At 45.8% G+C, this 14,850-nt stretch overlaps 2 protein-coding genes across 2 annotated transcripts; one reads left to right on the top strand and one right to left on the bottom strand.

Annotated features, from left to right (window-relative positions):
* Nucleotides 1-175: 175 nt before the first annotated feature.
* On the bottom strand, nt 176-14,408 carry LOC124177364 (cyclin-dependent kinase 5 activator 1). Its single transcript, XM_046559681.1, has 4 exons — nt 12,785-14,408; nt 11,983-12,225; nt 1,033-1,329; nt 176-302 (listed from the first exon to the last, which is right to left on the bottom strand). The coding sequence occupies exons 1-4, from the start codon at nt 13,217-13,219 to the stop codon at nt 207-209; spliced, it is 1,071 nt and encodes a 356-aa protein (XP_046415637.1). The 5' UTR covers nt 13,220-14,408; the 3' UTR covers nt 176-206.
* On the top strand, nt 8,777-9,664 carry LOC124177379 (cysteine-rich venom protein 1). Its single transcript, XM_046559707.1, has 3 exons — nt 8,777-8,911; nt 9,137-9,270; nt 9,388-9,664. Exons 1-3 carry the CDS (start codon nt 8,857-8,859, stop codon nt 9,550-9,552), a joined length of 354 nt encoding a protein of 117 aa, XP_046415663.1. The 5' UTR covers nt 8,777-8,856; the 3' UTR covers nt 9,553-9,664.
* Nucleotides 14,409-14,850: the final 442 nt, after the last annotated feature.

Genomic DNA, 14,850 nt, shown 5'->3' with positions numbered 1-14,850 from the left:
GGTCCTCGATCGTGTACGAGGCGCCCTTTTTACGCTGCGGGGCTGGAGGACGCGGGTGCGCGGCACCTCCGGAGGTCGACGGTGACGGGGACGACAGGGACGAATCAGGCCGCGGATGCTCCTCCTCGTCGGCGACCCGGCGGTCAGAGCGTCGTGACGTCACACCCGTGCCTGGCGATGCGCACCAGCAGGTGTGTGTAACTCCGTCAAGCTGCCTTGGTTGGCACGGCGATTCCGGAGACGACGAGGCTCCGCTCCAGACCGCTGCCAGCCAGGGTTCCTCGATCTCCTGCTCCGCATGCCTGCGAATCACAGGAATTTTCTCAATTACCATCACAGATATCATTTTTCTCTTCTTGCTTACACAGAGGACACAGAATTTCGTCTGTAATATAGGTACACTATGAAGGTAACAAAACTAACAGTCTTTGCTGATTGAGGAACTTGAGAGGTAAGTGGACAGTCTGCCACCATTTCCTCCAAAGAAGGTTGGGTAATTGAAAAACACCATTTTAATGATAATAGCAGACATTCGAAATTGTTGACAAAGGTACTCGTGCATCGTAGGTATCCATAAAATTAATGTACGATATTTTATTACGAATGTATAAATAGGAAGAGATGAAAGCCGTCAGCTTTTCACTCGAAAACTTATTCACCGATTGTAAAAGAACTGTAGTCATCTGAAAATCAATGGTTTATCATACAATAAAAATACTGAGTATTGATCACTGGCAAAAGATGCGGAATCGTTAGTTTTCAACCCAGGAGTTTGATCCTCGAACATTTAATGACTAACGGAAGTTAAAAAATTCCAACTTTCAGATATTTGAATGGGAGAATTGAATATCCGATAACAGAGACAACTCGAATAATCGAATGAAACTCGTTGAGCAAACAATTATTACGACGTTTCCCAATCTGGAATAAAACTTGCGACGAGTAAGCAATTTCGGTAAATAAGATGCAGTTGTAAACTTTGTAAAGAATATTGTCATTCCTGTCCAAAGTGCAGTGAATGTCCATACTGACCTTGAGCTCGGTGAAGATCTCCGTGAAGAATCCGGGTTCGCTGTTAATGCGAAGCATTTTAGCGCTAAGTCGATTGACGATCAGGAGACATCGGTCCCAGAATTTGTCCTTGTTGTCCTCGATAATGAAGGGCTTCAGGGGATAGCTTATCTCGTTACCCATGTAGCTGTAGCTCAAGTACAAGCACGTCAATACCGTCGCCTGGAGCTCCTTCTCCGAGGCTTCCTCGCCGTCGACCAACTCTCTAACCAGCATGTACACGAACACGACGTTCGCGGGGTTGATGAAGGCGACGTCCTGCCGAAGGTAAGAAAAAGGAGAGATTAAGAACGAGGCGGAGTCACTCTCGCCTGATTGCGAGATAAATCGTGGCTTCTTATTAATGAATTACGAAATTATTGCCCCTGGCTCAGAAAAGTCACGCGAAGACGGCTTCGTGACAAATTAGATAATTGGAAGAAACTAGTCGCGATAATTCCTCGGCCATCCATAAGGAGATACCTGGAGTAATTAAATTGATGTTGATAGCGCCGGGCAATCTAGATCCAATCCTCTTAAGAGCGGAGTGAAAAAAACGAATGAAATTTTTTACAAGTATCAAACACGGGGCTGCACTTTCTCGAATGCAAAAAGTGCACGTCGATACGGTGAAATTGTACGATCCAAGGTTCACCGATCGTCTCGAAAATAGTTTCTATTTTCTCCTCCATTCATTCAATATCTGTCTAGTGGTTGAATATTTTGCAGAAACTGGGCTCTTCTCCCTTTCAAGATAAGTGTAATAATACGGTTCGCGTGCAGAGAAAGCCGAGTGAGCCCGTTTTATCGTGGCAGACAGAAGAGTGAGTCACGGTTCGTATGTCGCGTGTTTTAGGGCTTACAAGTCCAGCAGCAGACGCCTACAGCCTTAACGATCGGCTAATCAATAGCTCGGTAAACCCGAGACGGGTTCGCCGCAGTATAATCTCAAGTATAATAATCTCCCGGCAAACTTTATCAATGGATCAAAGAATTGAAGAAACAAAAAGAAAAACTGCGCCATTAAAATTCACTGCTGCGCGTCGAATTGCGGTTCCGGCAAACCTCTTCGGCAGTTCCTCAAAGTTAGCGTCCTTGTTTCAAGAACTTTAAGGTACGGTATATGAAACCGGATGAAGATCGTGTAAAACTCGACCCATAAATTCAGGGAAGTTCGGATCGGTCGGCAAGTAAACAATCCCAAGATTCCTGCTTCGGAAGGGATCGAATCGACCCAATATACTCCACTCCCCTTCCCAGTTTCAGGTGCAATAATAATTCCGTAGAGGACATAAAAATGGTCTCTGCAACCGGCCGCACGAAAGCGGGCGAAACGATTCAGGTCGCATCCGCTGCTGCGACCGCATTCATCTAGGGCATCGATCGTTCTCCAGGTATCTAGTTCATCCGGGTCCACGGCGAAAGGGGTATCCGCCCCACGAAGAGGAGGAGAACCGGCCTGCGCACCCAGCCTCCGGTGATCCATTTACCTGGCTGAACCTACTTAGTCGGGGAAAACACTCCGCGGGTGAAATTAACACGCGAAAACATTTAATTGAGACTCGTGCAGCGAGAAGCGGGCGACCGGAAATGCAGGAAAAACATCTCGCTAATTGGCATCGGCAAAAATAGACGGGAGTGCCCCACGATTCTCATATACCGACGAAGAGATAGACGGGAGCAGATTTTTTTTCGGAAGATTCGTTGAAGTGAAATAGAGTGAAGAGAGAAGCTTGCGTACGATAAGGTCACGTGACGAGTGCTTTCAAGCCAAAATGGAGGTCGTGCCACAAGTTTTATCGCAACAAGCGGTACACACCGAGCTTCCATGATAGACAGAGAAATCCTGAGCGATCTTCTCAATTCGATAAAAGAGAGCCAAGGGGGGTCAAACAGAATTCGAGGTGGACCTTTCGACGTCCTCGAAGTCGGTGAGGCCTCTGGTTGACCCGACAGGATCGATGCCCCCGATACCGGGGACTCTAGCCAGCAGCCTGCTGCCGTCGTCGTTGTAAAATTTGCACGTCCTTGATAATTTAATTGCCTGTGGTGGCAGCGCCATTACAGGGTATTTTGATATCTGGTGTGATACAAAAACATTACACTTCGGAAGGATCGGTGGAACGGTGAAGTTACTGAGAACGATATCCGACGAAACATTATACTAATATTACTTGTCACAAAATTAAACACAGTCGATTAGTTACAATTAGATTCGAATACACAAAATACACGACAACAAAGAGAGATTCGTGTTGATCACTGCCAATCTGTTATGTATAATGAAATTGATTTGAGCTGTGACTTTAAACATTTGCCTTTATTACGATCAAAATTTCTCTCACGCAAAAAAATTTGTTGTTTTTTCTTTGAACGACTTAAATCTACTTTGATACAGGGAAAACGATCAACAATTGATATTCTCGTTTCTTATATCAAAAACTTGCGCCTTTTTAATGTTAAACTGCCGCTCTTGCGTGATCCGGCGAAATCTACTCACGTCTGTTTAACTTTGATCACCGGTACGAATTATTTCCCGGAGATAGCGGTTTCCCTGATTCAGCGGAAAACGACGCGCAGCCGGTGAACTCAACCAATCGCCAAGGAAATGGCAAGTAATTGATTTCTCGAATTCGGATAAAATAGCTTGGTATGATTTTACGACGTCTTCTCGAGCCTCGGCGACGCCGCGGAATCTATTATACGACAAACGTCCAGCCCATCGGGAACTACTTACTGCTGCAATTATCGGAGTATGACGTATGATGTAACTTTTACCATGATACACGTAACCACTTGATGAGGTAGCCGCAGAACTTTATTGTCGTAGGTACGTAATATTAATCACCCTGTACTGTCGGAATGGTGACTGCGTATCGAGTGTGGCGTATTTATAAGTCATACATCGATGCCTGGGTGGTACAATTGCGGAATGCTTATACCAACGGCGCAGTCATGCTTTTCAGAATGTTTAAGGCAGGGCAGAGCGTGTTACCTGGAAATTTCCGTGAGTAAATATTCAATTACAACACATCACAGCAGCTTTTCACCTAATTATATAAATTGGGTCAGCTTTGGTCACGGCTGGTGTACCGAGCCCAGTCGCTTAAGAACAGCTTCATATTGCGCTGTTCTATTTCCGAGACATCATGTATTCGCGTACTCGGAGCATGCAAGAGTCGAAAATGGAAATTAATTATTATAGATGAAAAAAAAAATCACTTCGGCTTTGTTCCTTTTCTGCTGCAGGTACCTTGGTATTCTCATCCAGAAATTAGTCGGCTTTGAACTCGTACTGTACCGAAGGAAGCCAGTGAAAAGTTACCTAGGTTCAAATTAAACGACACGTGCCGGTTTCTGGATTTCAATAGTCAAAGTCACCGTCTTGGTACAAAATATTTCCTCATCTTCCAACCTTACGTCATTCGTTTCCGGAGATTATTTTTCGAAATTCGACTCCGTGTAAAAGCACACCTGTACACGAATGTACGACGTAGAGTCGATCGGTCGATATTCGAGGGGTTGGCGCCCTGCCTTTTCCCCTTTTTACCCTGCCTCACCCTGGACAACACCACCCTCGTTTCGGTCTCGAGTCACGAAATGTGTTGACGCGTTGCGTTGATGTAGATGCTATACCCAAGACGAATCAAAGGCCCGTAGAAGATGATTAATCGAAATTATCGACCGGCGCCTCCGGCTTGAATCATATTATCACCCCCCTAGCTGAAGGGTGAAGGAACTAGAGGGGTTGTCGAGGAAATTGAGAATTCTTCCAAACCCTTAAGAAAACGGGATCGGGTTACAATATTTACTGCAGGGTGAATCATTCTGCTTTCGTTCGAAATAAAATAATTCAATTGAGATTCGGTTTTTACGAGGTTTCGAATCAGGGGATGGTCGGACTGTGACGGTTCTTTTCGCATTTTTATCCTCCACCTGAAACTAGGCGGCGGACTCGCCACACGTGCGCAAGACATAACGCGGTATTTTTTTGGCTTCGCGGTTGAGCTGTCCAGCATGAATCGAGAACTGCCCTCTCGACTTTACGTCTAGCTCGCGTCCCGTGAACAGAGAAGTTTGTTCGTTCACCGACGTCGACGACGTGGATGACCAGCTGCGCTGGATCGCAAAAATATTGATATGGATTCTCATAATTGGATTTTTCCCCGTGTTCCACGCTCTTTGACGCCGACCAGCGACGTTTGGCTTAATTCGCCTTACAGTAACGATGCTGCCGTCGATTTTACTGCGCCATTCCGATCACTCATGGTGACGGGCGTGAGGTCACATACGATATATTTCCCAGGTGAATTGCAACTTTGACCAAATTCCTCCTGGAAGCCACGTGCGAAACGTGCAGGTTACCTTGTACATCAACGATACGTTTTACATTGCTCACCGGCTATAGTTTCTTATTGTCTTGCGGCCTTGATCGATCGACTTAATTACTGAACAACCGTTGTATCGATCTGCGGTGTTTATTTATATACGCATGTACTATACTATTTTACATTATTCGCGCGAATGACGCAGGTTGGGCATACGTCATTTAAATACCTACATTATTACTTCGAATTTGAACACGATCAGGCTTTCCGACTTATATGCGAATAAAAGGTTATACCCTGAAAGGTACTGGCGTTGCAAAAATTTTTAGAAAATATAAGAAGACTCGGTATCATTTTGGTGCCTAATAAATTCGTCAAGAATACGTAATTTAATGGAATTTGTTTTATATTCTGCTATAAGTTTCATTACCGCTATCAATTGTGAGGGTGATATTTGACCCCGTAGCCAATCTAATTGTTCAGCAAAGTTAACTAAAAACCGAAGAAGATATAAGTGCAGTTGGATTTGTTTTCCGGCATGGTTATATACGGAAAATGTCTACCAAGAAAAAGTCTTCAGTGGAGGAATCTTGCGATTCTGTTGATGGAAATGTGTTTGTTTCGTTTTTCTTTCTTCGTGTTGCAGGTATTGCAGTAATAACACAAGTGTGAAGTACATCGAATGATAATGTTTGCTTTTGATAGCAATATTTATTATTTTTCAATTATAAATTTATTGCCTTTTCGGTTAGAAAAATATGGTTTAAGCAGTATTTGAATATTTTTCTGTGGTGTCATTTTCAATCTTGACCATTGCATCATACGATTGTGTGAATACTTAAATGGTTTTAACGGATATATCGATTGTAAAAAATATTTTAATCACAAACTGTTGAGTGGCTACGACTGAAGCGAACATCATCATTCGAACTATTATAAGAACATATCTTGCACGTAGAATGTTTCGTGGTTTCCCGTGAGTTGAATGCACGTTAACGGGCATGATTATATATTTATATCTGCCTTCCAATCTACTGCAAATCTTGCATGGACTTATACACAACTACCCAAACACCAATGTTCAAATATTGTTCGTGCATATGGTACAGATTTCAGGGAATGCCCCTCCGATGAAGTTTATCACCGTGCGCTAGTATTTACTTGGAATCATGAGATCGCCTTAAATCGGATTGCCCTACATAAAGTGGATGAGAAATGAGCATTCTTATTATCGAACTGAAGTCATGGTTAACGTCTATGAAAGACTACGCCTACAAATACATGCTAATCTCTGATGATTGTATCATTTTCTCCGAATAAAACTGATTCAACATAGGTATGTATCAATTTTTGGAACGCGTCGAGAGTTTACTTAATTTTAATTATTTCACTTCAGCGTCTATAAATACAGCGCGATGCGTTTGAGTCTGAGCTTTCCAGATTTGCAAAACCTTTCGGACAATTTGTTGCAAAAGTCACAGTGTTCACAGTTAAGAAGAAATGTCTTTGATCGTATCTTCGATCTATAATTGGCTCACTGCAATTACGCACAAAAAATAAGTCGTAGTAAAATGTCAAGTCAATAATGGAGGGTGTTTTGAAAGTTGACCGTTACCACGTTGTTCCGGCTACGATCCGGGAATTCAGTTACGCCATCACAACATCCTATTCAACTTTAATTTAGCCCACGTATTTATTCTACCTGCGTTAACGATCCACTACCAATTAAATGATTATTCATGGAGCGTTGAATTTACACGAAACCTTGTGCGGTATTTTTATCTTATCACTTATACGGTACAATGTGTAATAGCACTGTGGAATTTAACTACGATACTCTCGTGTAAGCCATTACCCTCATAGATGTTGATATTCTACTCGAACATGCTTTGAAACGTGTCTCTGTGAGTTATTTATATGGATGCTCACAGCGTTATTATTAATATTATTATTATTATTATTATTAAATTTTACTTTATTCGGAATTCGACTTGACATGAACTCTTCAAAGACTATTTTCAAGTTCGAATCTTCCATTTTCCGAGAGTAGCTAGCTGGTATGAAAATTATATAACATCGTACATTCATCGTAACTGATCTTGAAAAATTTTACATCGGAATGCAAGCCAACGAAAGTAAGCCTTTTGCAATAAGCTATGCGATCATCGGGTCATTAACTTTTGAGAACTGGTATAGAAATTTCAGTAGCCGAAGCACCGAGATAAGAGAGAGATGTCCTCAAGCGACTCCGAAAAAGGACATGGAAAAAAAGAGGCTGCGACTCAGGGGGGCGGGAGGTAGAAAACTGGTGGCTGCAGCTTTTTACACCTCCCCACCAACTCTTGGCAATAAATAAATGTATTTATAGATAGCAAAAACAAATATGTACTGATTAGTGAGTTCATTTCTGTCGAAAGTCCGATAGCATTTATTACTTCGTAAGCCATCTAATTAAATCGTATAAAATCCGACCCAAAAGCCAGAGTAGATAAGAATGAACTCAACCTCAGTCGCTACTATGTATCTATATAGCCTGATAGCAACATTCTTTACGTTATATAGATGTAGGTCATTGTTCTGGCCTTCACAATTATCGCCACTACCTCTCATAAGCTTCGTTTCATTTGAAAAACAATTAATCTTGCAGAACGCATGTGCGTCGCCATTGTCCTAAACACTTGGAACAACTTTGCGAACGAATCGTAAGGCGAAGGAAATTGGGACCGTGGAGATGTAAATTGTCACTTTATCTGTCTTATAATGTGAGAAACGATCGCCATAAATGTGTGGCATCTTTAACATACGTGTGTATAATGATATTATATAAGCTGATCGGGATAATTAGGATAATACGGAAGGTGTTTGTGACTGCAGTTAAATACAATAAATAAGACGTGCTAGGGGTTGGATACCCACATTTTTCACCCAGCCCTTGATTCAATAAATTTGTAAAACTATTACGTCACGTTGTTATCAAGAAAGCACATCCAGGCTGATCCAGAGAAGATTACGAACTCGCTAGTTATGTTATTCCGGCACCACATTATGTGGAAATAATTAGCAACACAACCAAGACATCTGTTTCCACTCATGAAGTATGTAGATTCGCTTTTCCATCGCAAAACTAGACGATTTCATTTACCACAAAGTTTTAACTCAAAAATTTGCAACGAACAACTGAGATGCACTTGAGTGATTGTATTCGTACTTTCACATAAGTAACTTCAAGCCATGTTCTGGCACAACTGATTTTTCTGATTATAACAACTCCGTTGTACGTTCCGTTCGAAATGGATTGCAAAAATAATTATGGATGAATAAAATGGTCGCAATTGTACAAACAAAAGTAACGAGGACGACACTTCGCTGTAAGTCGAATAACAGCTGCGTGGGCTGTTCAAGGAACATGTTTAACCGTGAATAAATTGAAAAAAATATCTCACCAGTATTGTCTGAACCGTGACAGACCAATGTCGACATGATACGTGGGTCATATGTTTGTTTGATTCTATTCTTACTCGACGTTGTCACATGTAAGTATTTCGCATTTCATTTCTTTCTTTCCACGTTCACTGTGTGAGAGTCGATTACTTTCGACTTTTCCGAATAGATTGGTCGTTTTTGTACGTCGAAAAGGCGACACGAATCACCAAAGAAATGTGAAAACATTAAACGATAGTTAATTATGATATAAAAAATTAATATCAAAAACGAACATGATATTGAGCTCAACTTTTTGTATTGCACAAATCTATCAGCGGCGAGTTTACGACAAGACATAATATCGGTGCACCCCGCGTTACCATATTGCGGACCGAACACAATAACGACGAAATGTGGAAATCCATGTGAATTCACATGCGGTCAACTTAAGCCAAAATTTTGTCCCAAGGTAGGCAATCGGTTGTGTAATTTTAAGTAACGAATTATCACTATCATTTTTGCACAATCTTGTTTCTTGAAAAATTACATCGACTACTAATACACGACCATGCTATTTATTCTTCAGGTTTGTATACGTAACGGATGTGTGTGCAAGCCAGGATACGTCAGACGCGACGAAAACGGTCCTTGCATTCACGAATCATGGTGTGCACTGGTGGCAGAGAAGTGGGATTGGATATACCGTCCTCGACCGAGACCCAAAGGCGTAACAGCCATGCGGCAGAATTAGTAAAAGCACTAACTGTGAATACTGTAAACGAAGCGCATGCGTGAAGAGTTGTTGAAAATTTGTCTAAATGAATCCTTTCGGAAATGGAATTAAATATTTGGTATTTGAATAACGAACAGCCAATATTGATCAACTACTAAACACCTCTGCCACATTGATAATCACCGTACGTTTGACGAACCGTGAAGTAAGCTCACGAGCCTCAATTAAGCTGCAGCGCTTAACAGCGACAAATAAGAGGTGGAAGGCTTTCAGCGAATGCATAAAATCACTAGTCGAAGTAGCATGATTTCCGAAGTGGTATCACAGCGAGAAAAGTAGGAACAATAAAAGAGAGCTGCTTACTTATTCAAAGTGTAAACTTTTTGAACACGCTCCGACTGTCAGGCAAATCTGGGCTGGTGATTCCGGCGCTTCGTCAAGCGGACGCTCATTCGCAAGCTGGTTAATTATGTGCAACTTGAAGGGCAGAAGGATCCCTCCCGCGTTTCCTAAACAACCTAAATTCCCTCAAGAATTCCCTAGCAGACGTAATTTGGCAAGTTCCAAACCCACGGGACTCGGAACGCGTAACACCGCTGCAGCTTGTACGCAGATGTGCTTATACGACTTACACAGCTTCGCGGAGCTTTTTCCTACGCACAAAGGTTGAATGCCCTTGTATCAGCTACGCATTTTTCCACACGTTCCCCACGGGGGGGCTGATCAGTCGGCTCTATTCCACGCGCGTGTGCCCTACGTAATCGCGCTTTCTTACACACACGTACGCTACGCGCAAGCACCCTCGCTTTTGGCGTACAACGCACCACCACCCATAAGTCTAATTCCCGCGCACGTGACCCCTTCGGCATTTCTGCACACCCCCCAGAGTTTGGGGTTGCCGGGAAGGCATTGCCCTCTGTTGGGGCGAGGGTGGCGTCTGGCCCCCGGATGACGTCCCGTCGCATCCGGCGTTAACGAAGCTATCGAAAATTCGAGGAAATGTGGACGAAGGCTGCGGTTCGATTCGAAAAGCTCGAATCGCGCAACCTGTTGTATAGAAAATGAATATGTAGGTATCTACGTAGAGATTCGTGCAGAGATAATGATTGCGCTTCTTTTCCAGTTTCGCTCTGGCTTTGACTTTGATACGCAAGCTCCCCTTTCCCATGCATCAGTTTCCTCTTCGCAATATCGACGCGTCGACGTTAACGTAATGCCTGCGCCGTAGGGCGTCGCGACGTCCCTTTGCGGCTGGCGCAATACGGATGCAATTAAACCGCGTGTAACCGTACGGATGAAAGCTTCCCGCTGCGTGTTTATTCGCGTGACGTAGCAGCGCGCGTTGTAGCCTTTTAGGTGCACTGGGTAAGGGTGGCTGCACCACAGCTGCGAGAATACTGTGCGTTCGACCCTGATCCGCGTCACCTTGGTACTCGGTATGTACAACTCATCATCAAAATCATCAAATTTTCACTTAACGAGCTCGAATCTCCCGCTATAATTCCCGAGTGTAAGTCACACCCAGCCGACGACGACTCTTGGGCTTGGACGTAAAACCTTCGAGATTTCGAGGACCCTTGTATCGGGACCGATAAGGACCGTGGCGCATTGTTCGTTCCGGCTAATGGGTTTTCGGTGAAAGGAAGCGGTGGAATGTACGAGTCGGGCTGCGGGCACCCTCTCAACGTCCGCGTCGTGTCGATTCTTCGGATAGGATTGCACGCTCCGCGAGACACGCGTCCCTTTCATCGAAACCAAGTCTATAACCAAGCGAACCGCACTAGGCCAAGAGTCCACTGATTACTCGGCGCAAGCCCCGACCACTAATCACCCCGGCTCGAAACGAGCTTTCCCGGAGCTCTCGAGCGCAGGGGATGTCGAGCTTTTGCAAATCTAATCACCGTTCGATGAAATAGAACAGTCGGCATACGGAGTGCGTTACATCAGCCGGTCTCGGACCGTCACTTCCAGTTTTACGGTCCGATTTCATCGCCGGTTTAGGGCTGCGGCCGATGAAACATATTGCTGGTCGAACAAACGCCGCGCCCCGTGTCGAGCGAAACGAGTCCAGGTCCCCGGGGATAACAGGGGGCATTTTGACCCGTCTTCTAGCGAGTGGATTCAACCTCCAGCGGCAAGGCTTGGGGGAAAAATTCGAACGACCGTTGCGCAGGCGCTGCTTTCGTAAATATTTACGATCCACCACGTCGCTTGATGTCGGACCATTAGAGAGATTGTTTTGTTGGAATACCATTAGGGACGATATTTCATCGGATTTACCGCGCTATCGACCCGGCCCAGTTCGACAATGCAAATTCAAAATGGGGTTCAGTTTTAACGAAGGCAACGCCCCCGGTTAACGTTCTCTGCACGCCGGTTATCCGCCCGGTCAATGCGGATCGTTTCGCCTGCTCCTCGGATACTGTTTATCGGTTTTCTTTCACTGACCTGCCATCCCTGAAGTAGCAGACTCCGGTCGACTTTCTTTAGCCAAACGACCGCGTCACCAGCCTGGAAGTCGCGCAACCGTGTGCATTTCCCATGCAGGTAGACACCGAGGCACTTGAGCAGCTCCGACGTCGAGGCCTGAATAACAGTCTTCCTCGGGCCGGGGGGCAGAGGTTTTTGGACCAATTTTTCACAGGTTGGATTGTGCGTCGTGTGATTGTTGTTTGTCACGGGTACTTTGATCTGTGAAAAGGGTGCCGGTTCTAGTGAAAATCGTGGTAAGCGAATCGTTATGGAACGCGATTAGTCTACGTGTACTCGTCAAGTTATTATCACAGTGTGCGCGATACGATCTGACGTTGATGAGTAATCTCGTGTCAATGTCATGCTATGTCCAAAGTCGAAAAACTAACTTTCGTTCGAGGCAATCGTTACTAGACGCGTATTTATTCATCGACGAACTAACGAAACAGTTGTAGGTGCAACCTCGAATTAGTCATTGAGCGTCGACGCTGAATAATAAAAGTCTCGAGAACCGTCAATGTCGGAGTTGAGAAATTAGAGCAAGGAGGAAAAAAGAATTAAGAAATAAAACAATCACAAACACATTGCAAACGGGCTACGCGTTATCTAGACATTGATAAGGACTTGGACAACGTTTTAACGTCGCGCGGAGAAGGATGACGAGGAGAATCAGACTCATCACCGCTTATCTGATGATTGCGAGTTTACAGCGTAGGTACATTATAATACTCAATCTAAATATAATAAGAGCAGCTAACGTACGACGTAATTAACTCACCTGCGGGGTCTGTATGTTCTTGTTCTTATCAACGATGGGTATATTGTCGAGAGGCTGTCTGAAGGTAATGTTTTTATTTTTGTTGTCAAGTTTCTTCTTGTTGTTGTTGGTAGTGCTGAACCGTTTCCACGACAGAGCGTTAATGAACAGCGAGTGCTTTTTGAGGTTCTTGTCGAGGGCATTCTTCTCGGATATTATCCTCGCGTTGTCGTTGCAGTTCAGATTGATATTATTGTTCTGCAGCGAGTTGTTGTTGGGCTGATTCGTCGGCGCCGGCGCGACCGAGGACGTGCCCTTATTCTCGCGGTTCTTGGCGTTGTTCAGCTGTTCATAGTTGAAGTTGTTCAGGGTGAAATCGGCGGGGTGCTGATGGGCCGCGGTCGGGTAACCGGACCCACGCCGGTCCCGCGGACTGAACGACAGCACGGTCCCCATCTTCTTGTTTTGGGCCCTGGCCGCGGAGGCGAGCTTCGCCCGAGTAGGTACGGCGAGGGCTTGGGGCTGTTGGGGCGGGGGCGGCGGGGGTGGCGGCGGCCTCGGGGGTCGCGGGGGGCTCGGCGAGGACGCGGTTAGCGGTAGGGGTGGGGGCGGGGGTGGCGGCGGCGCCTGCCTCGGCGTCGAAGTCCCGCTGGGTCCCGTCAGCGAGGGTGCATCCCAGGGCTCAATGGCCTCCTCCACGGCGGGACCCAACACCTCGCTCAGCCGACCGCCCAGCCTGCCTTCGGTCTTGAGCTTCGGGCAGTTAATATGGCCGCCCTGAAGAACGGAGAACCCCGGCTGCTCGGAGACGATCAATAGCCAAAACCCCTAAGCGAAACGGTTGCGGGCCCTCGTCGTCTTGGCCTCGAGGCTGTTGCACCCTGCCGCACGATACTCGGAACTCAAGGCGGTGGTTCTTCCTCGTGCAACCTGGGGAAGATGCACCGCGGTACAAGGGCCCCGGCAAAATGGCGATCGCGCGATCGATTCCCCTTCGCGAATCTCTCGGCACCCGCCTCCGGTTCCTCCGCCTTCTTCCTTCTCCTTGGTGCTCACCGCTGATCCACTCGGCTACTCTCGCTTCCTCCCCCAACGACTGGGCGGTTTGCGATTTATTTTAGTTATACCCTCTTCTCACCACCGATGGGCTTCGATTATAACGTTCTACGGTTCACCTGTACGGTCGAGCGTTTACGACGAAGCACTGCACTTGTTGTTTACTACGGGTGACACGGTCGGCTGGTCGTTGGAAGGCCGGCGCGGTCATGCGAGAATGTTCTGCATCTTTGTTGAGTATAAGCGATACTCGTTACACGCTTATACGAGTATAACAACTCTCTATCACAGTCCTCCGCACGGTGTCAATAAAACAATAAATTACTCTCACTATATCACAGTCTCTGCAGGCGTAGAACGAGGAGATGATAATCCTTAATATGTGCAGTAATGCGACACGCGGTGATTGTCGGAATACTCTAGAAGCACCTCGTCGTCCGCTCGCGTCAACGAACTGCACTTGCTCGGTTTCACAGCGCCGATGATAGCCTCGAGGGCGCTCCTCAGGAGAGCTGCAACTTCTGTCAAACTGTCCTGTTGGTGTGGTTTCGTGTCCGCCAGCCAAGACGAACGCCCCTCGGTGTGCTCACTGCGCGCGCATTCGTTCGATAACGCGAACGGCCGCCGTCGCGGGCATCAAGGGTGGCGGGGGCGTAAGGGAGCCTCTGGGGTTGGAGAGACGAGGGTGCGGACTCGCACACCGACGGCTCCTTCGCGTCCGTGAAGATATGGTTTACCTACTCACCGACGACGCTTTTTCAATCCACCACCATCCCCGTCCTCGCGGTCCGCCAGAAAGAGAACAGGGAATGTCGAAAGCACCAAAAAACCGGACGTTCCGTCAAATTCTCGATGTACCACGGATTAACGTGGATTTCAATCTTCTTCGTCCCACGCGATTCCTCCGGGGCGGGCAAAAAGCTCTCCGCCTCTCCCAGGCTCCTAAATAGCTAAAAACGACGGTAAACAAACATCGTCTGACGCGCGTAGTCTGCAACTATACGTTGGAAATATAATTGGACTGAATCACG

Source organism: Neodiprion fabricii, chromosome 1, assembly GCF_021155785.1.
Source record: "Neodiprion fabricii isolate iyNeoFabr1 chromosome 1, iyNeoFabr1.1, whole genome shotgun sequence".
NCBI lineage: Eukaryota > Metazoa > Arthropoda > Insecta > Hymenoptera > Diprionidae > Neodiprion > Neodiprion fabricii.
Note: the sequence above shows the minus strand (reverse complement) of the source record. Positions and strands in the feature narration are given on the sequence as shown.